The sequence below is a fragment of the Aptenodytes patagonicus genome, chromosome 2 (genome assembly GCF_965638725.1).
Source record: "Aptenodytes patagonicus chromosome 2, bAptPat1.pri.cur, whole genome shotgun sequence".
Taxonomy (NCBI): Eukaryota; Metazoa; Chordata; class Aves; order Sphenisciformes; family Spheniscidae; genus Aptenodytes; species Aptenodytes patagonicus.
In genome coordinates this window covers 53138476-53162271 of record NC_134950.1, presented here as the reverse complement: position 1 = coordinate 53162271, position 23796 = coordinate 53138476, and the positions used below count along the sequence as shown (strand labels likewise).

Below are 23796 nucleotides of genomic sequence, written 5' to 3'. Positions count from 1 at the left end.
ACCATATCAGTTTGTACACAGCTGAGATAAGAGGACTGGGGGGGGGGGGGGGGGGGGCGATAAAAAGAGAAGAATAAGAAAGAAACAGAGGAAAAATGCCTACCGCCTGCTGCTGGGGTGGACACATCCCACAGCTTGCTCTGGCTTCACCTGACGGTTAGGGCAACTCAAGGAGGAGCCACATTTCTTCCCCTCGGATAGTTCTGATTTTAACGAGCAAAAATAAGGAGATTTGGGAGGGGGAGGAGTTCACCTGGTTGCTTAGGGCGAGAGCCAGGCACACGTCCTCCCGGGCTGCGAGGCCGGGAGGCGCGGGGCAAAAACCTTATGAAAGGTGAATATTCACCCTAAAGATGATATTATCGGGGGGGGGTGGGGGGCTGGGGGAAGTGTGTATTATTTCTGGGTTAAAAAAAAGAAAAGAAAAACGACATGGGCATCTGGGAGGGCGAGTCTCCCATCGCTCTTCCCCGCTCCCCGAGCAGGGGGTCCGGCGCCCCCCCCGCTGCGGGCATCCCGAGGTACCCCCCCCCCGACCCCCCCTTGCCCCCCAACCCCCCGACCCCCCCTTGCCCCCCTCCCCCCCGACTGCTCCCGTGCCCGCCCCCGGCGCGGCCGCGCTGCGGGCCGGCTGTCCGCCGGGACTGGCACCCCTGCGGAGCTCCGTGTTTGTTTAGGGCTCTCCGAGCCCAATCAGGGCCGGCTGCCTGCAGTTTTCCGGCAGGGCTGCGAGAGGCGCCTCCTCTCTCCTTTTTATACATGAGCCGCCGGCAGCAGCCGCCGGACTCGCCGCCGCCGCTCGCCCCCGCCGCACTGGATTTACCGCCCGCCGCGGCCCCGCGCCCCGGCCCCATGCGGGGCACCGGCAGCAGGTTTGGCCCCTCGCTTCTCGTTTCCATACTTTCCCCCCCCCCCACCGCCGCCGCGATTTCCCTTTTTCTTCCCCGCTCTTCTGCTCCTGCCTCTCTGCCCTCGGCCGCTCCGGGAGGCAAGCGGCGCGGCGGCGGCTGCGCCTGCCTGGGGGAGCCCGAGGGAGACTTTGTGGGCAAACATCCGATGCCGGTGCCTGGAGCCCTTATCTGCCGGAGCCTTATCTCCCAGTTATCTCGCAGGAGGGAGAGACGTATTCGGTGCCTATCTGCGAGGGGGCTGTGCGTGTTGTGCGTGTCCTGTATTCGTGTGCCTATGGTTATCTGAAGAGCCCCGAGGTGGGCTGAGAGCGGAGAGCCTCGCCGCCCGCTTCTCTTGCTGTCACTTCTCTGCGTCCCCTTTCGCTTTCTGCCCCTTCTCCCGGAGGCTGGGCAGCGGGGGCTCTGTGTCTGTCTGTCTGGCCTCTCTCATGCTGGCGGCTCCGGGATGCGACCGGTCTCGGCGGGGGCCCCGGCGCCGCGGCTGGCTGCGGGATGGGTGCCATTCCCCAAAGGTGTGCTCGGGCTCGGGGCAGGCCCCCAGCCAGGGCTGCCGGCTGGCACCGGCCCCTGCGGCAGGCACAGCCCGCCCGGCCCGGCCCCGGCTCCGGCTCCGGTCCCGGCCCCGGTCCCGGCGCCGCCGCGCACACGTCGGGGCCCGGCCCGTGCGCATCTCCCGGTCACCGGGTGCCTTTCCCTCCTCCTCCTTCTCCTCCTCCTCCTCCTCCTTTCCGTGACCTTGGGCTGGAAAAAAGCAAACAAGCGAGGCGATGCGCGGAAAAGCTAACATCGCACTCCGGAGAAGTAACCTTAAAGGGATCGCCTTGCTAATTGTTTTCTCGGTGGAACCGAGTCAAATGACTCATTCATTGAAATAATCATAATAATAACAACAACAGCAGCAGCGGCCAAGGAAGGGGCTTTGGCACAGACCGGGAAAAATGCCCCTCTCCCCCCGCCCTCCCGCCCACCTTCCCTCCGCCGTGCTTCATGTTCAAATCCGCAGCCCAAGACGCGGAGGGAGAGGGGAGCAGCCCGCCGCCGGCGCGGGGAGCGGGGCCGGAGCCCGCAGCCCTGCCCCCGCGGGACCGCGCTGCGCGGCCGGCGGCTCCCGGCCCGCGTTGACCCGGGCTGCCAGATCCCATTCCGCCGGGGCGAGGGACAGCAGCGCCGAGGCGACATGACTGATTAAGCGCTCAGAGGGTCCAGATAAGCCCTGATGAATCTCATTAAGGGAGGGAGACGGGCTGTCCTGTTTGCTAACTTTGTTATTATTATTTCTCCCCCCCCCCCCCCCCGCTCTTTTGTGTCCTCCTTCCCCGCCCTGCCCTGCGGACCCCCCCTCCACTCCTCCTCCTCTTCCTCCTCCCCTCCTCCCCCCTCCCCATCCACACCCAGCGGCTAGAAGGGGACCTGGATGGCCGTGGCTGAAGGCGGCTGGTGCGCGGTGAAGCGGTGCGCGGCGGACGCCGGCGGTTCCTCCTGCCCCTTCGCGACCAGGGATCCGGGCCCGTCTCCTCCTTCGCCCTCCTCCTCCTCCTCCTCCTCCTCCTGCTCCGGCGGCTCCCAGGGCGAGCGCGGGTCCTCCAAGACTCCTCTGCCGGAGCCCGACGGCAGCCACCGGCCGGCCCCGCCGCCGCCCCCCGCCGCCGAGGGCAGGTCGCTGCTCGCCCCCTACGTGCACTTCGGGGCCCCCCACCCCTCCGGCGTGCCCAGCTGGGAGGACATCCTGCTCTTCGCGGATTTAGACCAAACCAACAAGCTGATCTGGTCCAGCCGCGGCTCCAAACTGAGCGCCCTCGGCGCCGAGCAGCCCGAGGAGATGTACCAGACCCTGGCCATCTCGGCCGCCCAGGGCCCCACGCCGTACGACGGATCTCCGGGCGGCTTCATGCACTCCACGCCTAGCTCGCCCGTCTACGTGCCCACGACCCGCGTGGGCTCCATGCTGCCCACGCTGCCGTACCTGCAGGGCAGCGGGGCGGCCCAGCCCAGCCACCCGGGCGGCGGCCACGCCGTCTGGTCCCAGCCGGCCGCGGAGAGCCCCTCGTACAGCACCGGCGGCGGCTCCCACCCCTCGGGCCGCTTCCCCTACTCCCCCAGCCCGCCGGTGGCCAACGGGGCCTCCCGGGAGCCCGGCGCCTACAGCAACAGCCTGGGCGCCAGGGACCAGTACAGCCCCCTGGCCCGGCCGCTCAACGGCTCCTACCCGGGGCCCTACACGTCCTACGTGGGGCCGCAGCTCACCCCCGCCTGGCCCACGGCGCCCTTCGAGAACTCCATGCTGCACTGCCTGCAGGGCCGGGCCGCCCCCATCCCCGTCCGGGCACCCAGCGCAGGTAGGACCCGCCGCCGGGGGCGCGGGGGGGCGGGCAGGGCCGGGAGGGGAGGGGAGGGGAGGGCAGGGCAGGGCGGCCGCCACATGCCGGGGCTGCCCGCCGGCGGGGCCCCCGGGGGGGGTGCCGGGGGGCGCGGGGAGGCGGCGGCGGGGCTGCCCCGGCGCGGGGCTCGCTGGCTGGGCGGCGCGGCGTGGTGCGGCTCCGATGCCGGTGGCAGGACGGCGGTCCCGGGACCGTGGCTTTTCTGGGGCGGAGGCGGCTCTCGTCGTTTGCGTTGGGCTGGGGGGGAACACACCAGGAAAGAGCGGCGTTGTTTGGAGTATGGCGGTCGGGGTTGCAAACCCGCCGTTCCCAAAACGAATCGCCCGGTGTAAGCCTGGCTTTTAAGTTTCCCAACTCCGCACATTTCTACGTCCCCCAAATGCGATAATCTGGCCACGAAATGGTGACGAATTCACTGCGAATTAACCTTTCTTGTAGCGTAGAGGAAGATTGCAGGGGCTCGCTTAACCCAGTTTGGATTATTTCAACTACGAACCACTTCGCTGCTTCGTTAAAAGAGAAAAGCAACAAAGCAAAACCTCTGATATGAACGAGAAACCCCGTTTATAAACGGCTGTTAAAATGTGGCACCTCCTGATGGGATTTTACTTTCGCTTCCGAGGTGTCCCGTCCTTTTTTTTTTAGTTTAGGAAATTCTCGGTGTCATTAAATTAATTGTAGAAGTGGAGCCTGAGCTGCGACGATTTAGTCAGAGGTAGAAAGATTAACGATTATTACAGTCTCTTCAGTTTTAGAATATATGTACGTACATATAAATACAGATGTATAGAGAGGTGTGTGTGGGTGTGTATGTATATATGTATATTTAGATATATTTATGTATATTTGTATATATTTATGTGTATATGTGTATGTATACACACGCGCACACACACATTTGATCAGCATTTGCTTTAATCATAAACTACCCACTAGGTAGGTATGTTTTATATACACTGTGATTTTCTCTTTCAGTGCAGTGTTGCAGAAAATTACTCGATGGTTTTTCATCTTTCTATAGGGGTGTACACGATGCTTCTCCTGTCTCTCGATGATACCCCGTAGATGTAGGCATTTTAAGCCTCCCACTTGGTGTTTACCAACATGACAGAGGGAAGAAGACTCAGTTGTAGTGGTGGTAGAAGGGCAGAGCAAAGCCGAGAAGCCGCGTCTCGGGGCGACACGGAAATTGAGGGTTTTAACTCAATTTCCAAAAGTTACAGTGTAAAACTAGGTGATGGGGGGAAAAATCCTGCTTTTTTTCCGGGGGAGAGAGGTGGGGCTGGAGAATCTCACGGAAGGAAGAGGAGAGGTGTGGGGGAGAAGGGGCAGAGGAGGGAAGGCGCAGGGCGCTGGAGGAGGCTGGGGCAGGAGTGCCAAGCCAGCCGAGGAGGGGCACGGCAGCTTCCCCTCCTCCCGGGGGTCTCGCCCGCCCTTGGGTCTCTGAGGCCGCTCCCTCCCGCTCGCTCCCCGCGGGGCCGCTGAGCCCCGGCCCGGCTGGAAAGGCGCGGGCAGCGGGGGCAGCGGGGGCCGGGGGCGGCGGCGGCCCTGGGGCGCCGTCCTCCCGTTTCCCTGGACGGTGCCTCCGGCCCCCGGTGCTGGGAACCGGAGGGGTAGGGGTTAGATTTTCGGTGAGGGGAAGGATGGGTGCCGGGGGAGCCGCATCGCGTTGTAGCGTCGGGCGAAGCAGCCCGGAGCTCCTGGGCCGGGCGAGTTTTCTGCTCCTGCAAGGCAAAATGCGGCAGCAAAGCCGAAGCCAGGCGTGCTCCCCTCTCAAATAATCGCGTCAGGGGTCAGGAAAACTGTAGCCGCAATATATTTTTACAGCTAAATATTAGACAGTTTTATACAGCTTTCTAAACGTTACTCGTAGAGTTACTAAAACAATATCTATAATTAAACCTTTAGTTTGCTTTCCTTGGAGATAAATATATTTCTCACGCACTAAGGGGAAAAAATATTTTTAAATGCCCGAGAACTATTGTCACGGCAGAATTTCTTTCTGCAGGCACGAAGGTAATGTTATACAGTAAATAGCTGAGACAAATAACTGTTTAACTTCCAGCGTCCTTGAAGCCCTAAGCATTTTCCTGATTACAGTCTTCAACGGCGCTTTTAGTGCAAAGATTAATAAATCTTAGCGATGTGCTAAGAGCTACAAGCTGACAACGTAAGTTGAACTGTGCTCTCTGGACTCTGCCGTGTGCCCGTTCCTGTTTAGCTCCTAATAATTTGCAAACGAAGGGAGGAGAGAAATGTATTTCGGTGGGTGCGGGCCAAAAGGCCGTTTCTTTCTCAGCTCAATGCCCGCCGTGTCATCGCAGCCCTCTCTCCAAAGCTGCCTGACGTTTACAAGCTCCCTTTCGCTTTACAGCGCAAAGCTAGTAAGCGAAACGTAAAAGAATAACCCAATGATGAATTACGGCAGGTAGCGGAGGGGATGGAGGGAGCAAAAAAAATCAGCGACAAAGCTATGAGTCTGAAACAGACTTCGCAGGCTCAACTCGAAAGCTGCTGCAGAAATCCAAACACCTCCGTTTATTATTTCTGCACAACGTGGCACGGTATATGTAAAATCCGTATTTATTTTTTTCCCCCGAAATACGGAGAGGTGAGTCGGAACAAGAATATAAGGATTCGCAAGGGGGAAAGTGTTTGCTTTGATAGGTGGGTTCTCTTTATTTTTTGCCGTGCATTTAGACCCTTTTCCCCCCAGCGTTCAGTAGCTATGGGAGCAGGAGGCAGAATACCGCATATTTTTCCATTTCCTCCCGTTTCCTACCAACCAGCTCGAATTTGTCCAAATAGCCGAGGCGAAGTGGTCGCTCCCCGTCGCTGACTTGGCACACCACGGTCCCAAACGCTGTCTCGAAATTTGAAGTTTTACTAGTTGCGAGGCATTCAAAATGAGAGCCGGGGTAAAAACTCCTTGCCCAGCCTGGACCCGGGGAAATATCGGGCAAAACCGTCGCTCCTTGTAATCCCGTCCCTGCGGTCCGGCCCCCAGGGTGGGCTTTGAGAGCGGGCTCTTCTTCTGGCAGGCACCTAACTCCCCCTGCCCCCCTAAATGAGCCAAGTGCACCCCCCTCTCCGCCCGGTGGGCACCACCACGGGGGTTTCGCCCCTCGAGCGGACCCCGCGCCGCTTCAGCCAGATTTCCGAAGGGCCAAATCCCGACGTGAGTGCAGGGCTCCCGGGGGTCGCCGCTCAGGGGGAGCAGCGGCTCCGCTCCGGTTTGTAAAGCAAAGCTTGCGCCGGGGCCGGCAGCGAGTCTGGTACTTTTAAAGAAATTGAAAAAAAAAGAAAAGAAAAAGAAAAAAAAAAGAGGATTTTGTAAAAAATCACCGCACGGCCGCGATCACTGCCGGGGAATTGCTTTTCCCAGGGCTGAACAGCGCCGGTTGCTTGCTCGCCCGGGGCCGGTCTCCCGGCGCGGCGGGGCCGGGGCAGCGATCCGCGGGGCTCCACGGGGCGCCTCACCCGCCGGCGGCCGTGCCCCACCGCCTCTCTCCTCTGCTCCTGCCCCCCCAGAGCTGCTGGAGGACCTGTCCGAGAGCCGGGAGTGCGTCAACTGCGGCTCCATCCAGACCCCGCTGTGGAGGAGGGACGGCACCGGCAACTACCTGTGCAACGCCTGCGGGCTCTACACCAAAATGAACGGCCTCAGCCGGCCCCTCATCAAGCCCCAGAAGAGAGTGGTGAGTGGGGATAGAGGGGAGGAGGGGGGGCGAGAGGCACCCCCAGTCAGCGCTAGCCAGGGGGAAAGTGGGGGCAAGGATGGGGGAGCACAATCAGAGCATGTTAGCCCGGTGATCCCCCCGGCTGCAGAACCAAAGCGGGGCTCCTGACCAGGTTGGCAGGCCAAAGTGGTCATGGTGTGGGCGACAGGGCTGGCAGCCCTCTGGGCGCCGCTTCGGGCCCACCTTCGGGCCCTACGCTGCCGAAATCGCCCTCTGCCCCCGGTAAGCCGCACACTGGGCACGGGCTAGCCTGACTTTTTGAGTTGATGGACCCTGTCGGTGAGGGGGCATCGGCGGCTTGGAAGAAAGTTGTGCTGCTGATGTTGGACGTTTCCAACAGAAAAAAAAAAAAAAATCAAGGTTGGAAAGTGTTTGTTCAGAGGGCTAGGAATTTCTCCAGACCTGCTTTGTTTGCTGAGAGCTCGATCCTTGGGAATGTAAGCAAGTTTTGTATATAATTCAAAGAAAACCAATTGTTTAAACAATGATAATAGCCTTTGTTTTGTTTTACTCCTAAGAAATGAGCGGCAATTTTTCTAAAAATATACTCCTAAAACTAGGGGGGGAAATAAATAGTACAAACCAGAACCCCTGTTTATAACTCAGGCTGGCACTGAATAGGCAAGGAGAAAATTTAACAAGCGGGAACTGCACGTTATGTTTAGCAAATCTGGGTGGAGGTCAGCAGAGAGAAAGAATACGCTCTTCAGTAATGGCTGTTACCGAGCGAGCCACAATAAATCACGCCGGTATAATCCAAGCTGATGTTTGGACCCTTGTGTATGGAGACAGTGTATCAAACCCATCAGCCTTTCCAAGCCCCTTTCAATCACGACAGCTGCTTCGCTCCATGCCTGTTTTCCTAGCGTTAAAATACATCCCGTTCTTTATTTCACAACCGTTTGAATTTAATGCCCTTATGGCGGGGGGGGGGGGGACAAAAACCAAACGTGCGATGATCAGAGCAGACAGTAAGCGCTCACGAACCAACCCCACCTCTGCTTAAAGACCTTTCTTTAAGCCAAAGAGTTAATTTAACTTTAAGCCAGAGGTTAATTACTGCTGGGTGCCCGTTTTTTCTAGCTGCTTGTCCACTAAATTTCATGACACAAGGTGTTACCTCATTACCGGGGACAAATGCAGCAGGCGGGCCAGATCTGCCGCTTGTCTGAAGTGTCAGAGCTCGACTGGCCGTGGCACCCTGGCCCAATGCAGATTTCAAGTAGCTGATACCCGGCTCTGGCATTTCTGTGTTTCTTTTCTTTTTTTTGAAGGCGGGGTGGGGGTGGGGAGACTAAAACAGAGTCAAACTGCAGCCCGATTTCAGCCTGACACCTCGGCGGAATAACTCTGAAATAGCTCTGCGTAACAATCCCTACCGAGTACCCTGGCCATAACTATAAATCAACCATGACTGTGTGTTCATACAGTTGGAAATATGTAGGTGAGAAGGGAAAATGTTTTGAAAATGCTAAACATGTTTAGATTGCCCCGAATTTTCTGATAAAATTCCTGCAGCAGAAAAGTCATTTTAGCTTCAAAACATGCCACCCCCCCACCATTTGTTTAGATACGGGAATGAGCAAAAGCTATTGAAATAAAATATATGAAGATTTATACCAGACCACATACAAAAGAAAGAAAGATTTAATGGAGTGAAGCATCTGACAGCATTTCACTTGCAAAGAAAGAAAATGAAGCATATGTGTTAAGACCAGCTTTTTTTTTACCCGATCCATGTAAAACTCGTATTGAATCGAGGAGCACAGTTTGGATGCTGTGTGCATATATATTTAATAACAAGGTCAAAAATTCTGTTTTCCTGAGACCTGGATTCTTAAGATTAAAAAGTATATGCATGTACTTCAGCCTATATTACACTTGGCTGTTGTTTTTTTTGCTGTGCAATTGATAATGGATTACTGATTCGAAGTTACAAAATTCATATTTAATCTGGAGTTCTTTCTGAGCTGCGGTGTAAGACGACAGCTTACTGCTAAAGAAACTCAAACAGATAAAATTCAAGAAACTCGGTTATTACTCTGGAATATTCTTCATTCTCAAAACATTTTTATCAGTTTCCCAAGTGGCAGGCAGCTCTGTGGTATCAAAGGTGACCGAGTTACTTCTAACAACCCAGCAGTAAATGATTCAAGAGGAAGGGCATTGTACCTTTAAGTTAGTAATTTCGGTTATGGGCGCTTTATAGTCAGAATAAGATTAATGCAAACCTCTAAAACTGACTTCTCCGTGTAAACTTGTTCAGCTGCCAGACACAGAGCTAGGCACAGATTTTTTAATATTTTTTTTGACAATGCAATACTTTGAAAAGACTGGATTTATGATGTAGCTGGAATTCTTTGCTTGTGATGAACGTAAAAGAGATCACTTGTTACAGGGACTTTTATAACCCATTCACCTTCATTTCACATGTTTATGAGGACTGCCTTCACTTATGATATACAGCCTGCAGCCATAAAGCTCCGGGTTATACGGTTATTTCTGATACAAGGTTGCTTCATCTTGGCTCCAAACTCCACGGAAGAGCGTCATAAATGGCTTGTTTGCAGTGGGGACCTTGTTGTCACCCACCAGCTTTTCTGGTGGCCGAGGGGAAGCTCTGTTCTGTAAAACACGCTTCCGAGGCACGTTGTTTTTCGCGCAAGGATAAAACGGGCGATGATAAAAAGATCTTTTTCTAAAGATGCTGCTGTTGTACGTGTTACCCCCCCGGCGCACGGTAAAGTTTGTTTTCCCCAGCCGTGGTGCCACCGAGGGAAGGTGATTAAAGTGGCTGATTTTTCCGATGAGTCGGGAGTATCGGTGGCAGGTTCTGAGCTGCCTCTTTGCCCACCGCACAGGGGAGAGGGCGTTGAACCGGCTGGAGAGATGGCACAGGAGTGATGTGCCTTCTCCTCAGCTGGATGGAGCTGTAGTGGGGTGGTTTCCTAGCTGTCCTGCTGGAGGGAGAGCCAGTGCCCGGTGGTCTGAACAGAGGTCCCCGGGTCAGCAGCTCCCAAAATGTGAATTTTGCCTCTGCCGCAACTGCCCAGAGTTGCAGACTCGCAGTACCTCTTCACGTCAGCTCTCCGGTCTCCGAAATGAGGATAATCTTGTTTTAATTCTGGGATGTCGCTGACAGATGCTATAAAAAAACCTCCTACCGTCGCCGCTGCGTGTTAAAGTACTTTTTATAAACCATAAAGACATAAATCATTTGCTCCTGCCCGCCTGTTTACGCCTGTGTTTGCCTACGCTTGCCTCTAGCCCTCGTCCCGGCGGCTGGGCTTGTCCTGTGCCAACTGCCACACCACGACCACCACCCTGTGGCGCAGGAATGCGGAGGGCGAGCCCGTCTGCAACGCCTGCGGCCTCTACATGAAGCTCCACGGGGTAAGCGGGCACTTCGCCGCGGGAGATTTCCCGCCGGCTCCGATGCTCCTTTGGGAAAGGGACAGTCCTCCTGCCGGTGGGCGCCCGGCAGTTTTGGGGGGTGACATCGGGCTTCCTCAAGTCAGGGCAATGTTTCTGTTGATACTAATGGTCTCGGCTCACGGTTTGGACCATGGAGTTAAAAAAAATATGGATAAAATGACCGAAAAATGCCCAGCGTTAGAAAATGGTTATACCGTTTTAGCAAGTTATGCTTTTGACAAGTTATGTGTTTGCTATTGTAGCTCTCCTGATAGATTTGTACAAAGAAACCACCTCTGGCTGAGTGGCAGAGGTCTTTTTGCCACTGGGATTTAAACCAGCTCTTCAGTGGGGAAAAAAAAACCCTAGACCTTTAATAAGACGGTTTTTCATGGACAGACATAGCTATGCCAGCAAAACTTTAAATGTAATTCAAGCCATAGCTATGCCAGCAAAACTTTAAATGTCATTCCAGCCTTTGCTAGGCAATAATAGAGGAAGAAAATAGCTCTATCCTGAATGTGCTGGCATATGTTTTGGGTGAGACCTGGAGCCTGTTATGCCCCTGTGGATTAAGTTACAGTCAAGCACAAGTGTTTGAAGAGCGAGGGCATTAGGAGTGGTTGGGACATGGTCTATTCCTCAAGGAAAAAGCAAATTATATCACAGGTTTAAACATTATAATGATAATAAGCATATGCCTGAATTGTCTTTCCCCAAACTCATGTTATCATTACACTAAAATATATTTTAAACCAATGTTTTCTGTATAATGATTATCATTGTGATGACACAAAACACAAAGCTGGTTTTTGAGCACATTTTCTCTATAAACATAAATTTGGATACTATAAAGCTGAATCACGAGCAGAACTGCTTGTAAGAACAAATGCTGAACTGATTATGGCCTAAAGCTTCTGTCCTAAGACACTTACCGGCGATGATCTGGTTTGCCTAGCTGGTCCACAGGAAGAGGAGTATTTTTTCCCCTCATATGCATTCTTGCTTTCCAGAATCAGCCACTGGAGATAATTCCTAACTGACCGACTGGAATAAGGAGTCAGGGATCAGATACACCCCGTCCAATTTAATTTCATACGACCTATGGCCAAACAATGCTGTTTTTCCTTAAAAGCATGCTGTTTATCTATGGACTGACTGAGGTGTTGGTAAAACTGCTTAGGCCATATCAAGAAGAAAGTTTCCCCGCTTTCTTTATTCAGATAAAACTCCCCTTGAAACAATCCATTGCTTTGCCTGAATAAAATGCAAAGGTTTTTTGGAATCGCTGTCGTGACACAGGAAAAATTGACTTGCTATATATGACTTGAACAGGCGTTTTCAACATCACCATTTGATCTTGTAGTGTATTTTGATTTTTGGTATTAGAGTATATATACAACTCTATGATCAGTGTGGAAATTTAATTTTTTCAGGTTCCCCGACCTCTTGCTATGAAAAAAGAAGGAATTCAGACCAGGAAGCGAAAACCTAAGAACATAAATAAGTCAAAGGCATGCTCTGGTAAATATAAAAAGATAACACAGTCGAGCTGCAAGAGTTTTTTTCCCCCGGCTGGAAAATATTTGTTTTTAATACCAGTTCCCGATCTTTCAGGTAACAGTACTACTGCGGTTCCTATGACTCCAACATCCACGTCTTCTACTAACTCAGATGACTGTAGCAAAACCACTTCTCCCAGCACACAGACTGCAGCCTCCGGGGTAAGCCATAAGCCGGTGTCCGTGTCTGTAAGCAGGCTGATCACTGTGCAATGTTATCGCAGCTTTTATCTTATCTAGCAGAACAATAATCTAAACAAACTTTCCAGTTTTGTTAGCTGATACTGGAACAAGATTTTTGGAGGATATTACATATAGCTGTAAACACAACGACAAGCTGAAGTACTTTAAAAACCTCTTAATTAAGATCTATATAATTTTTATGATGAAGTTAACCATGACTTAACCCCAGACATTTTGTTTTGAAATGTTCAGATTCTTCTATTTCAAAGGTTTTCTTTCGGAGCAAAGACAATAAATCATGCCCAATTGATCCTTTCACGAAACAATTGTGAATGTACCCCTTTTCTTCTGAAATGATCTGAATTTATAATTCAAGGCACTGATGCGCTCACGTTTTCCAAAAGCTGTTTAATATATCTGCGCATTTGTATGCATTATCCCAAATGAGTGGTAAACCCCAGCAAAACGTTATCCTGCTGTATGGAGGGAAACGTAAAGGCTTTTGTTTTAAACTAAGATGTGCGCTTAAACCCCGATCCAGACCCAGCTGAAACCAGGCTGGGGAGCCCGGCTGATTGCAGTGCGTAGGGGATCAGCCCTCTCCTCACAGAGGGCTCTTCAGGGGCCAGATGCTCAGCATCTGGCAGCACCGAGCTCCAGAGGAGCACCAGAGGAGCGCTGATCATCCCCTGCTTTAGTTTTGATCCTTATTTTACACCATGTACTCAAACCGTCTCAAACTTCCTTTCTTCACTCAGTTAGCATGTGTGATAACAAATACTACCGCTAAAGTTGCGAAGCTTAATGCAGATTAATTTCTAACCCCTTGGCTATACATATCCGTATCCGCACTCACCCCTCGGGCCTTCTGTATCCTTTAATCTGCCACATCATTTCTTTGAAAAGCTTTCCTAATGTGGCTTTCTCTACTCCTTTATTAATAAAAAGAAGACATTGTTTATAATAACTATTTTTCAATATGTCTCGGCATTCCCACATCCAAATTCCTTTCAATAGTTTAATTCCTGACGTACAAAGTTTCATTGTACAAGGGGAGGAAAAAAAACATTTTTAGCAAACGCGATTGTTCGTGGACTGACAGGGCCACCCAGTTTCAGAGGCACTGGGTTTTGGGTTCGGATGCTGCCAGACAAGGCTATTAGTAAAAGGGCTTGTCTTTGACATGAGAAAACCTTGTCAGTCCAATAAAATAAACAGATCACATCAGAAAAAGAGAAACACCAACCAAAAAGTGAACTGTTACAGGGTTTCAGGCTCCCCCCAGTGAACTACCAGGCCCTGTTTTAGGCTCTCTCCTAATATTTGCAAAGGAAAAAATGCAGCCAAATTTTCCTTAAATTTTCCTTTGATTGCCTTAAGCAGGACTCCCGATCAGAGGAATGGACAGAATTAGAAGCACAATCCCAGCTGAGGCCGAGGCAGCAGTGTAGGCTGTAGGCAGTGCAGCTGTATGCTGCCTGGGGAAGGAGAGGCCATATAGACGAGATCCCGTTTCCTCTATGCCGTTGCTTTCTTGGCTGGCTAAGGCCTGCCTTCCTTTCTGTAGCCCTTCTCCCTAGGAGAGCGTATCACACCCATTACTAATAATCTTTATGTTGTAATTTTAATAGTACCGTTTGTAATATAATTTTGCCAGCTGGAGTTGTGTGGGTACCAGAGGAGAGCAGGGTGGGAGCACGATTTGTGAGCCAAAAGGCTAGTTGAGAGCTGTTAGCAACTAAGAGCAACTCCCAGGGACCCTGAGGCTGCTCTTAATCACACGACGGCATCCTCCAGTGCCAGGACTTCAGTTCTCCCTGGTTTTTCTGTAGTAGATCAGGCTGGGAGAGGACATGTGCATGAGGACCGGGGAAATCTGTTCCCTTGTATCCAGCAGGCAGCACAGTAACATCTGCCCAGCCTTTTCCCCACTGTGATTCGATCAGATGTGCACTGCGTATGCAAAGCACTTGCAAATTACCTCTCGTGAAAAACTTCAATAAAAGGAAGCGATGGAGGGAGGCTGTGAAATGCGCTGAAGCAGTGACCAGGCATATGGGCATCCCCTTGACTCTCCCCCACCTTACATGAGGGGCTCGTGATCTCCCACCCATGCACCCCAGCCCCAAATGTATGTAAAGGAGGACGGGATTTGCAGGGGAGCTGTTGTCAGGACATGTTGTGGGTATGGCCACACCCTTCCCTTGGGCTCCTGGCTTTGCCCAAGCATCAGCAATTCAATGAGATGAGGACGGGGGAGACTGGAGGTTGAAAGTAGAAAGCGGTGGCTGTTAAGACTGGCTCCTGTTGCCGCAGACATCATTTGGGAACGTGATCACTAGCTGCGAAGGAAGTGAAATAATTTCTTATGGGCCTAAATCCCATGGGAGGGGCTGAGCACTCATAAGGGCCATTGAAGTTGTCGGGAGTGAAGGGATGTCAGCATTTTAGAGCAAGGCAGCCTGTAATCTGATCACATCCCGAAGCAAAGATGCTCTACTACTAGACTCCTATTTTCCTTGATTTTTTTTTCATTTGAGTTGACCCATCGATAGCCCGAAGGTTTGTATTTATTCTTAGAACAGGCAAAGGCTTTGCACAAGGAGAATAAACTTCTCCAGGCCATGTCAGGAGGGAGAAAACCCTCAGATGGATAAATCCAGGCTTTGTAATCTTTGGTCGCTTTAACAAGAATGGTATCGATTCCTGCCAGCGGCACTGGTGACGTTGCCGAAACACGGGCACCTGCTGGAAGAGCGAACCTGGCTCATTCCCCGTGCGTTACGCAACTGGCATGGCAACTTGTTTTTGTTTTGTTCTGTTTTTACTTCTCCAGCCCTTATTCTGTGAGGAGGGGAAAAATGCCAAATTGACATTAGGCAGAGAAATCTGATGACGTTTTAGAAACTGTTGTCTGAAATTCACAGCAATGTTGTTGCTAAATGAAACAGAGAAAATGAATTCCTCTACTGGTACAAAAGCAATTTATTATGCCTTTTATGGGAGGCTGCCAAAAGAGTTCCCAGTTATGTAGAAATCTTAATGGAAATGAAATTCAGCAGAATTCATTTGTGTCAGTAATGTTCACTTTTTGCCCTACCTTTCTTTATCTCTTTTAAAGTCAAATAAAGAGGGGAGGGCAGAAAAAGAGAAGGGCAGCAATTACTCTTGGAAATGTCTTTGAGACTATCCATTTCATGAAGGGAATCTTACATGATGCCAATTTTGAGACAAATTAGCAAGAAACTTAAATGTTGATTTTATGTTCTAGCTGAAGCTTAAACATATAAAAGATATGATTAATGAATTGCTGTGGGTGCAAAGTTGATTTCAAACATCCCAAAATGTAGAAGTGTTTGGATCGGAGATATTTCGTTGTCCCATTGTAAAGGGGCTATTTGCCAAATTCACATCTGGATCTAGGATTTAGGCCTATTTCTGTTTTCCTAAGCAGTGTAAGTACTGGGCGTCCTGTGTTACTAATATGGAAAAGGTCCAGCTGCATGATATATGAAGTTGCCTTACAACCCCATAAAAAGAAGATTTGAAGGTTTCAGACAGCCTGCATCTGCATCTATACCTGCTTTCCCTTTGATGCTGCTGAAATTGTACAGAGAAAAGCTACGCAGAATAATTTGCTAAACGAAGGGCATGGTCTGTAGCACACACCAATCCATTTCCATGCAGGGGCTCCACTCGTGTGATTACCAGAAGGACTTTATTCCCTTATTAGGATAAAAGGCAGTATGAAAACTGCTGTAAAATCTGCTTTTTATGGCAGGACATGGAGGCTCCATGAGCCAGGGCTGATGTCAGTAAAGGCTCAGCAGCACCAGGGGAGCTCTTCTTTCAGAAGACTCTACTGCGCCATTTGCCTCCAGTTTGGAGCTTTCTTAGAAGGACCATAATCACACACCATAGAATAACTTAGGACAGTTGTCTTGCAGGTAAAACTAGCGCTTACTTCCCTTGGAGGTTTGCCTTGAGAAGTGGTTCAGGACTGGCTCTTCAGTGTTGTAGGCTGGAAAGTGGGAGAGCTGACTGAAACGGCCTCGGCGGGTGGTGAGCTAGCAGGAAAATGCAGTTTTAACTGTCCCCAAAATGCCCGACAACCTGGGCTGAATTCACTGAATAGCTCCTCCTGCATTTGCTTTGTTTTGTTTTCAGAAGAGGGTTTGTGAGATGGTTAGAGGTGGTGGTGTTCGCTCCTTTTTAGGCAGCAGATTGGTAGGACATTCATGCAGGCAACAGGGAATCAGCCTCCGTACAGTATCTCCCAGAGTCTGGATGAACCCAGAGACTCAACCTCTTAAAAAAAATCTCCCAACCACCTGGATGTTGGAAAGTTTAATGGCCGAGGGTCCTTCAGGCTGTCTGATGGTAAGATTTCAGTTGGTATAGAATAATTTCCTAGCCATTGGGACAGAGTTTCTATGAGAAAGGCTCACCAGCGTGGATGTTAGGACTTTCACCTGGAAAATGGGAACACGGTGCCTCAGTCCTGGTATGAGTAAATATTTATCTCAACCAGGTGGAATAAGATCAACAGGAGGCATGAGGAACATGGCAACCTAAAATACCAAATAGTCTGGTAGTCAGGGTATTATGCTGGGAGATCTGGTGCTCCAGTTTAAATCTCTTGGTCTCCTACCTCTTCTGTGTTTGTCCTCACTCCTGGACAAAATAGGATGCTGCTTTCTTCTCCCCACTCAGTTTCATAAAATCAGTGATTCATTTTTTTTGCTCGGTGTACACGTATCCAAAAGAAAGCATTTAATTTTCTATCAAACAGAACAAGGCAATCCAGCTTTTTTTGTTTCAGCAGGGAAAACCAAGGAAAAAGTATTTTTGGTTCTACCCAAAACTTCTATATACATACGGACACATACATTTTGCTTGGTTTTGTTTTATTGCCAAAGCAATAAAGCCAATTACTCATACAGCCCTCGACAGCAGAGGGGTCATCAGCTTTCCCAAGCCACGCTGGAAGTTGCCTCCCTTAGGAAATTGATGAAGTATTAAACACAGTTTTATGTTGCTATAATACAAAGGCGAGATTAGAAGATATGTAAACTTACACATCTGTAATATAAACAAAGGATCAATTGGACTGGCAAGAGATGACGACTTTGCGTAGTAAGAGGGTCACTAATTCAGAAAAAAAAGCTGTGGTTTTGCAGTGCTGAGACTTGCTCTTCAGAAACCAGGGAGTGACAGTATTGGGAGAAAGCGCTCTTGGTGTGGATGGCAGTTATTACAGGGAGGCTGAGGCTGGAAAATTAAGGACTCCGCTGCAGTTTGCCACAACATGTTATATGCAAAAGAAGTTTTTGCAAGTGTTTTTCAGCTGACTACGGTTATCATTTAAGTGTAGTGAAACTAAACTAGGCTAACAGAAGAGGAAGAGAGTATCAGCTGAGACTCAGCTTACTACGGACCTAGTGTAATGTCCAAAATTTGTGGCGCATTTTGAACCTGTGAAGCGGATGGAGCAAATGTCTATCTGATAGAGCAAAGGTCTAGGTCAAGGCCACTTGCCACCCCCTCCAGCTGTTAGCACAACTCCTTGTCTGGAGCTTTTGCCTCTCAGCTGCGGAGGCGTGGGGGGAGGCTAGGGGGGTGTCCCTCCCCTCTCCCCGCTCTCTGTGGTGGGCAGACGGTGCAGGAAGGAGTGGGTGGAAGAAATAAGGAGTCCTTCAGCCAGAGATGCCAGTGCCGTTCCCCAAGCGCTGGCCAGCACAGGCTGAGCAGCCTGGTTTTGATCTGGGACAGCTTTAGTGGGGGTGAATTTGGCTCCGGGGTACTGCTGGTAGGGTTGGGTAGGATGTAGGTGTCTAAGTCCCTCTGTCGCTCTGACTGAGGTCTCCCTGTGAGCGTGGTAGGCAGGTCCTCTACAGAGAGGTCACCTTCCATCCAGACAACCTGCATGGGGGCTGCCCCATGACCAGCTCCTGATAGTTTGGGTAAAAAGAAGGGATCCTTAAACCACCTTTGCAGATACAAATGCAACCTTCTTCCGTTTGTCTGGGAAGCAAGCTCTTCCCAACGGGCTTCATTCATTTTTTCCTCAGGAAGCTGAGCTTCAGTTGATTATCTATCCTATTATCAGATTTCAGCAATAAAAATAAATCCATTACCTTTTTATTGATAGAGCCAGCTGTTGTGAATTAGCAGAGCTTGTTTGACTTCAGCAGCATTGTTCAGCTTATTTATTCCAGCTGAGAAATGTCCTCTAATAACTAACTGTAGCTTCTGTTATCTTTCATCCCTTGAAGCTGGAGAAGTAAGAGCAGAGGTAAGCAGGCTCAGGAGCAGAGCTGTGATTCAGCCATGTCCTTTTCATGAGCTAAAGTTTGTTTTCCATGTCTCACTTTGGGAGCTGCCCGAGCTGCCTGGATTTGTCATGACATTACCGGGGTGGGGTTTCCAGGCCCGGCGGTCCTGCCCAGGTCCTGCCCGCCCTGGCTCAATGGAGCCAGGATCCGGCCTTGGTCGGGCAGGGATGGGCAGTCTTCAAACAGGACGTGCCTCTGCGTCCTCCCTTCTGGGGTGCCTGAGGGAGGGGTAGCTGATAACCCCACATGGAAACTGCAGGTCCCTGCGCGCCCCACCTTTATAGGGCTGAATCAGGAAAAGGCTGAATTACACTTTCCAAGCCCGGAAAAAACAGGTAGTGATAAGATATTTGCCTACCGGAACAACGGCGGCAAATATGGGCAAACGGGAACCTTTCAAAGCAGCTCCTAGTATTTTTAGCTCAGGTTGAGCAAACGCTGCTCAACTCTAATTTAAACCCCTCTTCCACTGTGGGGAGAATCAAGCTGTTAAAAATGATGTCTTTTGTGCTAACAGGAGTCTATTTGATGTATTAAAAATAAAAAAAGCCTTTTTGAAAAACTAGGCTGATGAAAGACCAAAACCAGACCCAAAGGTTAGTGTGAAACCTGCCTCATTGAATTCTCCGTGCGTAGTCACAGGGAAAGAGGATGCGGAGAGTCGTTGTCGCTGATTGGCAATTGTGTATTTAAGAGAGCGATAAAACATATTTCTTAGGATTAGAGCTATTTTGGCTGTTTTTCGGGGGCAAGCAGTTGTTCCTTCCATCTCTGCATTTCTGGGTAGCGACTGATGGGGCGGGATCCTGGTTGATGACCGGGTGGAAGAATAGCAGCGATCAACCATTTTAAAAAAAGCTAAAGAAAATATTGGAGTCCGGGTTATTTCAGACAAAAGTGACCGCTGGCAATGAGTATTTCTTTCAGAAGGTGAGGTTTTCCCCGAGTTAAACACGGCAACAAGAACCCTGCACAGCACCGTTTGGAAATTACCTTTGAATAAATGAAGCCTTGCTTTTCCTATGTCAGGACTGCTAGCTTGGCACGGCTCCAGGAGAGCCAAGAGCTCTACTCTTGTAAAATGATTAAATATGTATACTTTTCACTTAAACAGCAGGCAGGAAGCTTCTGCAGTCACAGTTTAGGATAGCCTTTTTTTTTGTTGTTTTTGTTTTTAAGGAATCTTGTCCAAAGACTATCCATTAACAAGTAAATTAAGGTTTTAAAGTTGACATATCCAAGAGTTAATTTTGCATGAAGTCAGCTCTTAAACATTTCCTTTATCAGGTGAAAACGTTGCCCCTTCTCTGTCTGGCACTGCGAATTTTTCCTCTTTAGCGGATCTGCTCAGCCTCATGGAAAAAATGATCGTTTCTTTGTCTTTGTAACTCTCCATTTCTCTGTTAAAGTAAATGGACTGGTTCCAGTGCAGCTCAGAGGTTCATCTTTGTGCCTACCGGGGCTCCCCTGTGCGTTGTCTTGTGCGTGTAGGTGGCGGAACAAAAAGGCTCCTGGTTCAAAGGCATAGTGTTTCTCCACTTGAGATGAAAGGAGCATCTCCTTTAGTGGCCAGTCTTAGAGGGATGAAGTGGTTGTGGCTAACGTTTTGAAGGGTGAGGAATGATTTTTGGCATTTCAAGGTCTGAGGGAGCCAAAGAAGGCTGATTTCCAGGAGGCGCTCCACACCCACTGCTGGAGAATTGGGATGTATCGGGCTTCTCCCACCGGGGAAGCAAAACTATAGGCGCCACCACTCCCAGGTCACATTTTTGGTGTTGGCATGTGTGTCCCTTCAGTAGGGGGCAGCGGGGCACACACACATTACCTCCTTCATCATGGTCCGATTTCCAGGTTTTTCTGCACATCACGCATTTTCTTTTCTGCCTTGCTGTGAAGATAACCACGTGCTGATTTCCAAACGCAGATATCACTCCCATCAGTGGGGCTGAACGAGTGGGCTGACCCTGAGACATTTTTTCAGTTTTAGGATTTCGAGGCACAGGGGCAAGCTGAGGGCAAACCCTGGCTTTCCACAGAAATCCTGGGATAGCGGCTGTGCCCCGAGCCCGCTGCGCTCCCACCCACACCCCGGTGCTTGCAAAGCTCACCTGCCTAATGAAATCTCTCTTTGCTCCTCCCCCCTCTCCAGGCGAGCTCGTCGGTGATGTCTGGCCCAGGAGAGAGCACCAGTCCTGAAAGCAGCAACCTTAAGTATTCAGGTCAAGACGGGCTGTACACAGGAGTCAGCCTGACCTCCACGGCTGAAGTGACGGCATCCGTGAGACAGGATCCCTGGTGTGCCCTGGCTCTGGCGTGACCTGGCGTGAGGGAAGCTGGATCCCGGCGCTGCGCGGCAGCCCCCAGATGTCCGTGCATGGTTTCTTCTGCGGAGCGGTCGTGGCGGCAGCGAGAGTGCTGGCAAAGACCATTCCTCTGAAATTGTTTCTGTGCCTTGGCGGCAGAGGTGTTTTTCAGCCTCCGAAAGAGGCTCTGCCGAAGCATCCAGTTCCTCATCTATGCAAGAAAAATATAGGGAAAGCAAATGCCCACCGGGGATAGCTAATGCAGCCTTACACTCTCGAAAAAAAAAAAAAGAAAAAAAGAAGAAAAAGGAAAAAAAAAAAAGAAGAGATAAACCTAGACCTATTGATAGATTCCAGAAATACATCTTCAACTTATCCAGCAGCGCTGCCTTTCTGATTGTATAGTTGTTTTCACTCTCTCATCACCTTGTCCCCCGAGAATTTGGTGGAAGTTGTCAGTGTCGGGGAGGGAGTACCGAAGGCTTTAATTACTAGACATAGCGAGATATTTTTTAACGAGCGTCAGAAGTGCGTACTGCTTGAGTCAGCGCAGATGTCTCGCACCGAACATTTGATGTCTTCACCCCGCTGGTCCTCTCCTCCTGCGCCCTCCATCTTCAGCGTGCCTTGCTCTGCTCTTCAGAGCCCAGCTATGCCCCTGGAAGAAATCACAACGTTTGGTACAAGTCTCACAAGGTCCAGCTTGTTAAGGAGATTTTGGTTTGGTTTTTTTTTTTTTGTTTAAAATATTTACTCACTTTGCAAGACTGCGATATAACTTTTAAAGTACACTGTGACTGAGGTTTATGAAAGTTCGTATTTTCTGGCTGAACTGTATAGAGTCAGTCGAAATTTGTAAACAGGGTAGCAATCAGATATTTTTCTTCCATATATACAATAATTTTTTTAAAGAAGTGCAATTTGCGTTGCAGCAATCAGTGTTAAATCATTTGCATAAGATTTAACAACGGTTTTTATACGAATGAATGAATGTAAACATTTTAACTTAATGGTACGTAAATAATTTAAAAGAAAAACTTAACTAGGCATCCTTAGGCTTTTTAGCGCAACAAAATCCCATCCACTTTCTTTATTTCCAGTTGTTAAAGCAAGAGTTTCAAAGAACAAGCCTTCTCTCAGGAAAATTGCCCTAGCCGTTTGCTCAGAGTATTGTACAAAAATGCAAATGCATCCCCATTTTTTTTTTTTTCAATTGAATAAGTATGTGCTGGAAAGAAACAAATCGCAATGAAACTTTACTACCTAACTGATACATATGTAAATACTCCATAAGATATTTAGGCATCTTGAAAATGTAGGATGCAATCTGTATAGTGTGACTGACGCATAGTTAGGTTGGTTTCCATTGGTTTTTAAGTGGGATGTCATTTGGAAAGTTGTTTCATCAGAGCTTTACAAATAAAAGGGTATCATTTTGGGATTTTTTTTTTCCTGTATACTGTGCCTTCTCCTTTGTCTCCAACGCAATTGTTAAGCTACATTAAAAGCTATGGAAATGTACCTGATATGGGCAGCGTGTCTGATGGCTGCAAGGAAGGTCTCCAGCTGAAGTGCCTGCTCTGTCTAGCTAAGTCTGCACTGCGGGTGGCTTTTCTGCAGCTCCCCTCACTACGCCTTCTGATGATATGTAAAACCAGGGCCCCGCTCCTACCAACACAAGCCCCTCATGAGTACGTGGGAGGTTTTTCAGACTTTCTGAAAGTTTGGGGAACTGACTCCATGCCTTGTGAGGACTGTCATGGTTTTGCTTGGCTTTCACACCATAGCTAAAGGGTCTCACCCAGGTCCCCTGTGTGTGCAAAGATCTGCCTGTCACCCACTGCAGATGTAACTGGGTAAAGCCAACTGGGTGGTAGAGCCATCGCGTGCCTGCTGGCATCCTCTGGTGGCCAAAGGTGAAGGGCAGCAAAAACTGAAGGCGCTGCTGCTGAAGACAGTGAATTTTAGCTACTGAGGGGAGAGGAAAACCTTTCATTGGCTCTGATGACCGGTCCTCTGCATTGCTCAGTTGATGGGAGGAAGACAACGCTGCATGTGATTTCCAGCTACATCAGCAGTACTGTCGGACCAGGAAGCCGGGATGCCCAACCTCCATTCCCAGCGCTGCTGTCAACTCATGGAGTGCCTGCAACATGTCTCTTCACCGCTCTGAGCCAGACTTTCATTTGGGGTGAATTGGGATAGCTCCTTGGCCTCCACTGAAGCTATGCTGATTTGCATCAGCTGAGAATCTGCCCCTTGGTTTTCCAACCCAGAGAGTCAAGGCCGTCTCCTTACCCTGGGGGTGTCGTGAAGACCACGGGATGAATGCTACAGCACAGCCCTTGGAGGGGAATGGCTTCTAGAAAAAAGGGGTCAGGGCAAGCCTCACCTGGGGGTTGGGCTCCAGCCAGCCAGGAGTAGGGAATCCTCACCCTTCCCGGTGGGGCCATCACTCCAGCCTTGGTGCTGGGACACCTCATGTCCTTGCTCCCTGGGGGTTGACATGGCCAGGTACCCCAGCCCTGCTAGCCTTGGGGCCACATGGGCTTGGATCTCATATTTTACAAAAATAAATCCCTATCTAAGTGCAAAGTGAGCCATGCAGAGAAACACTGGGTTTAAAAAGCAAAATGTGTGGAGCAGTGGGTGAATATCTTCCCTTTCGAAGCATTTGTTGCCTAAAATGCCCTTTTCTGTGCTTTTCCAGTGTTGACACTTAAATGGATAAAAAAGCTGTTGCTAACTGGTGTTGAAGAGTGTTCAGCCTTAGCTGGGGTCGGCATCCTTTTTTTTCCTTTTTTCTTGCCAGGGGTGAAGTTTGGTGTGCCGCTTCTGAAAAGCCTAGGGCAAAACTCACTGCCGGGTATGCCAGAGCTGTGTTGCTCAGAGTTATCATAAAACAGGAGGTTTAGACCAGCGTGTCCCAGTTTTGGGCTGCTGACCCAGCAGAAAAAGTCAGCTGGCTGC

General features: G+C 50.0%; 1 protein-coding gene across 2 annotated transcripts; it reads left to right on the top strand.

The window, feature by feature from the left end:
- The first annotated feature begins 823 nt into the window (after window positions 1–823).
- Window positions 824–22347, top strand: GATA6 (GATA binding protein 6). Of its 2 annotated transcripts, none has more exons than XM_076329853.1 (7): window positions 824–872; window positions 2307–3247; window positions 6821–6987; window positions 10297–10422; window positions 11880–11967; window positions 12061–12167; window positions 20673–22347. In XM_076329853.1, exons 2-7 carry the CDS (start codon window positions 2326–2328, stop codon window positions 20838–20840), a joined length of 1578 nt encoding a protein of 525 aa, XP_076185968.1. In that variant the 5' UTR covers window positions 824–872; window positions 2307–2325; the 3' UTR covers window positions 20841–22347. The 2 variants fall into 2 exon arrangements, with proteins under 2 accessions (XP_076185968.1, XP_076185967.1); XM_076329852.1 differs by having other exon boundaries at window positions 12046–12167.
- Window positions 22348–23796: the final 1449 nt, after the last annotated feature.

What these genes read in the sequence shown, in the direction of transcription:
- GATA6 (XM_076329852.1), top strand. Translation starts at nt 2,326, where the DNA reads ATGGCCGTGGCTGAAGGCGGCTGGTGCGCGGTGAAGCGGTGCGCGGCG. An exon ending in TAAGTCAAAGGCATGCTCTG is followed by an intron (nt 11,968 to 12,045) that starts GTAAATATAAAA and finishes TTTTAATACCAG; the next exon opens with TTCCCGATCTTTCAGGTAAC. An exon ending in CACAGACTGCAGCCTCCGGG is followed by an intron (nt 12,168 to 20,672) that starts GTAAGCCATAAG and finishes CCCCCTCTCCAG; the next exon opens with GCGAGCTCGTCGGTGATGTC.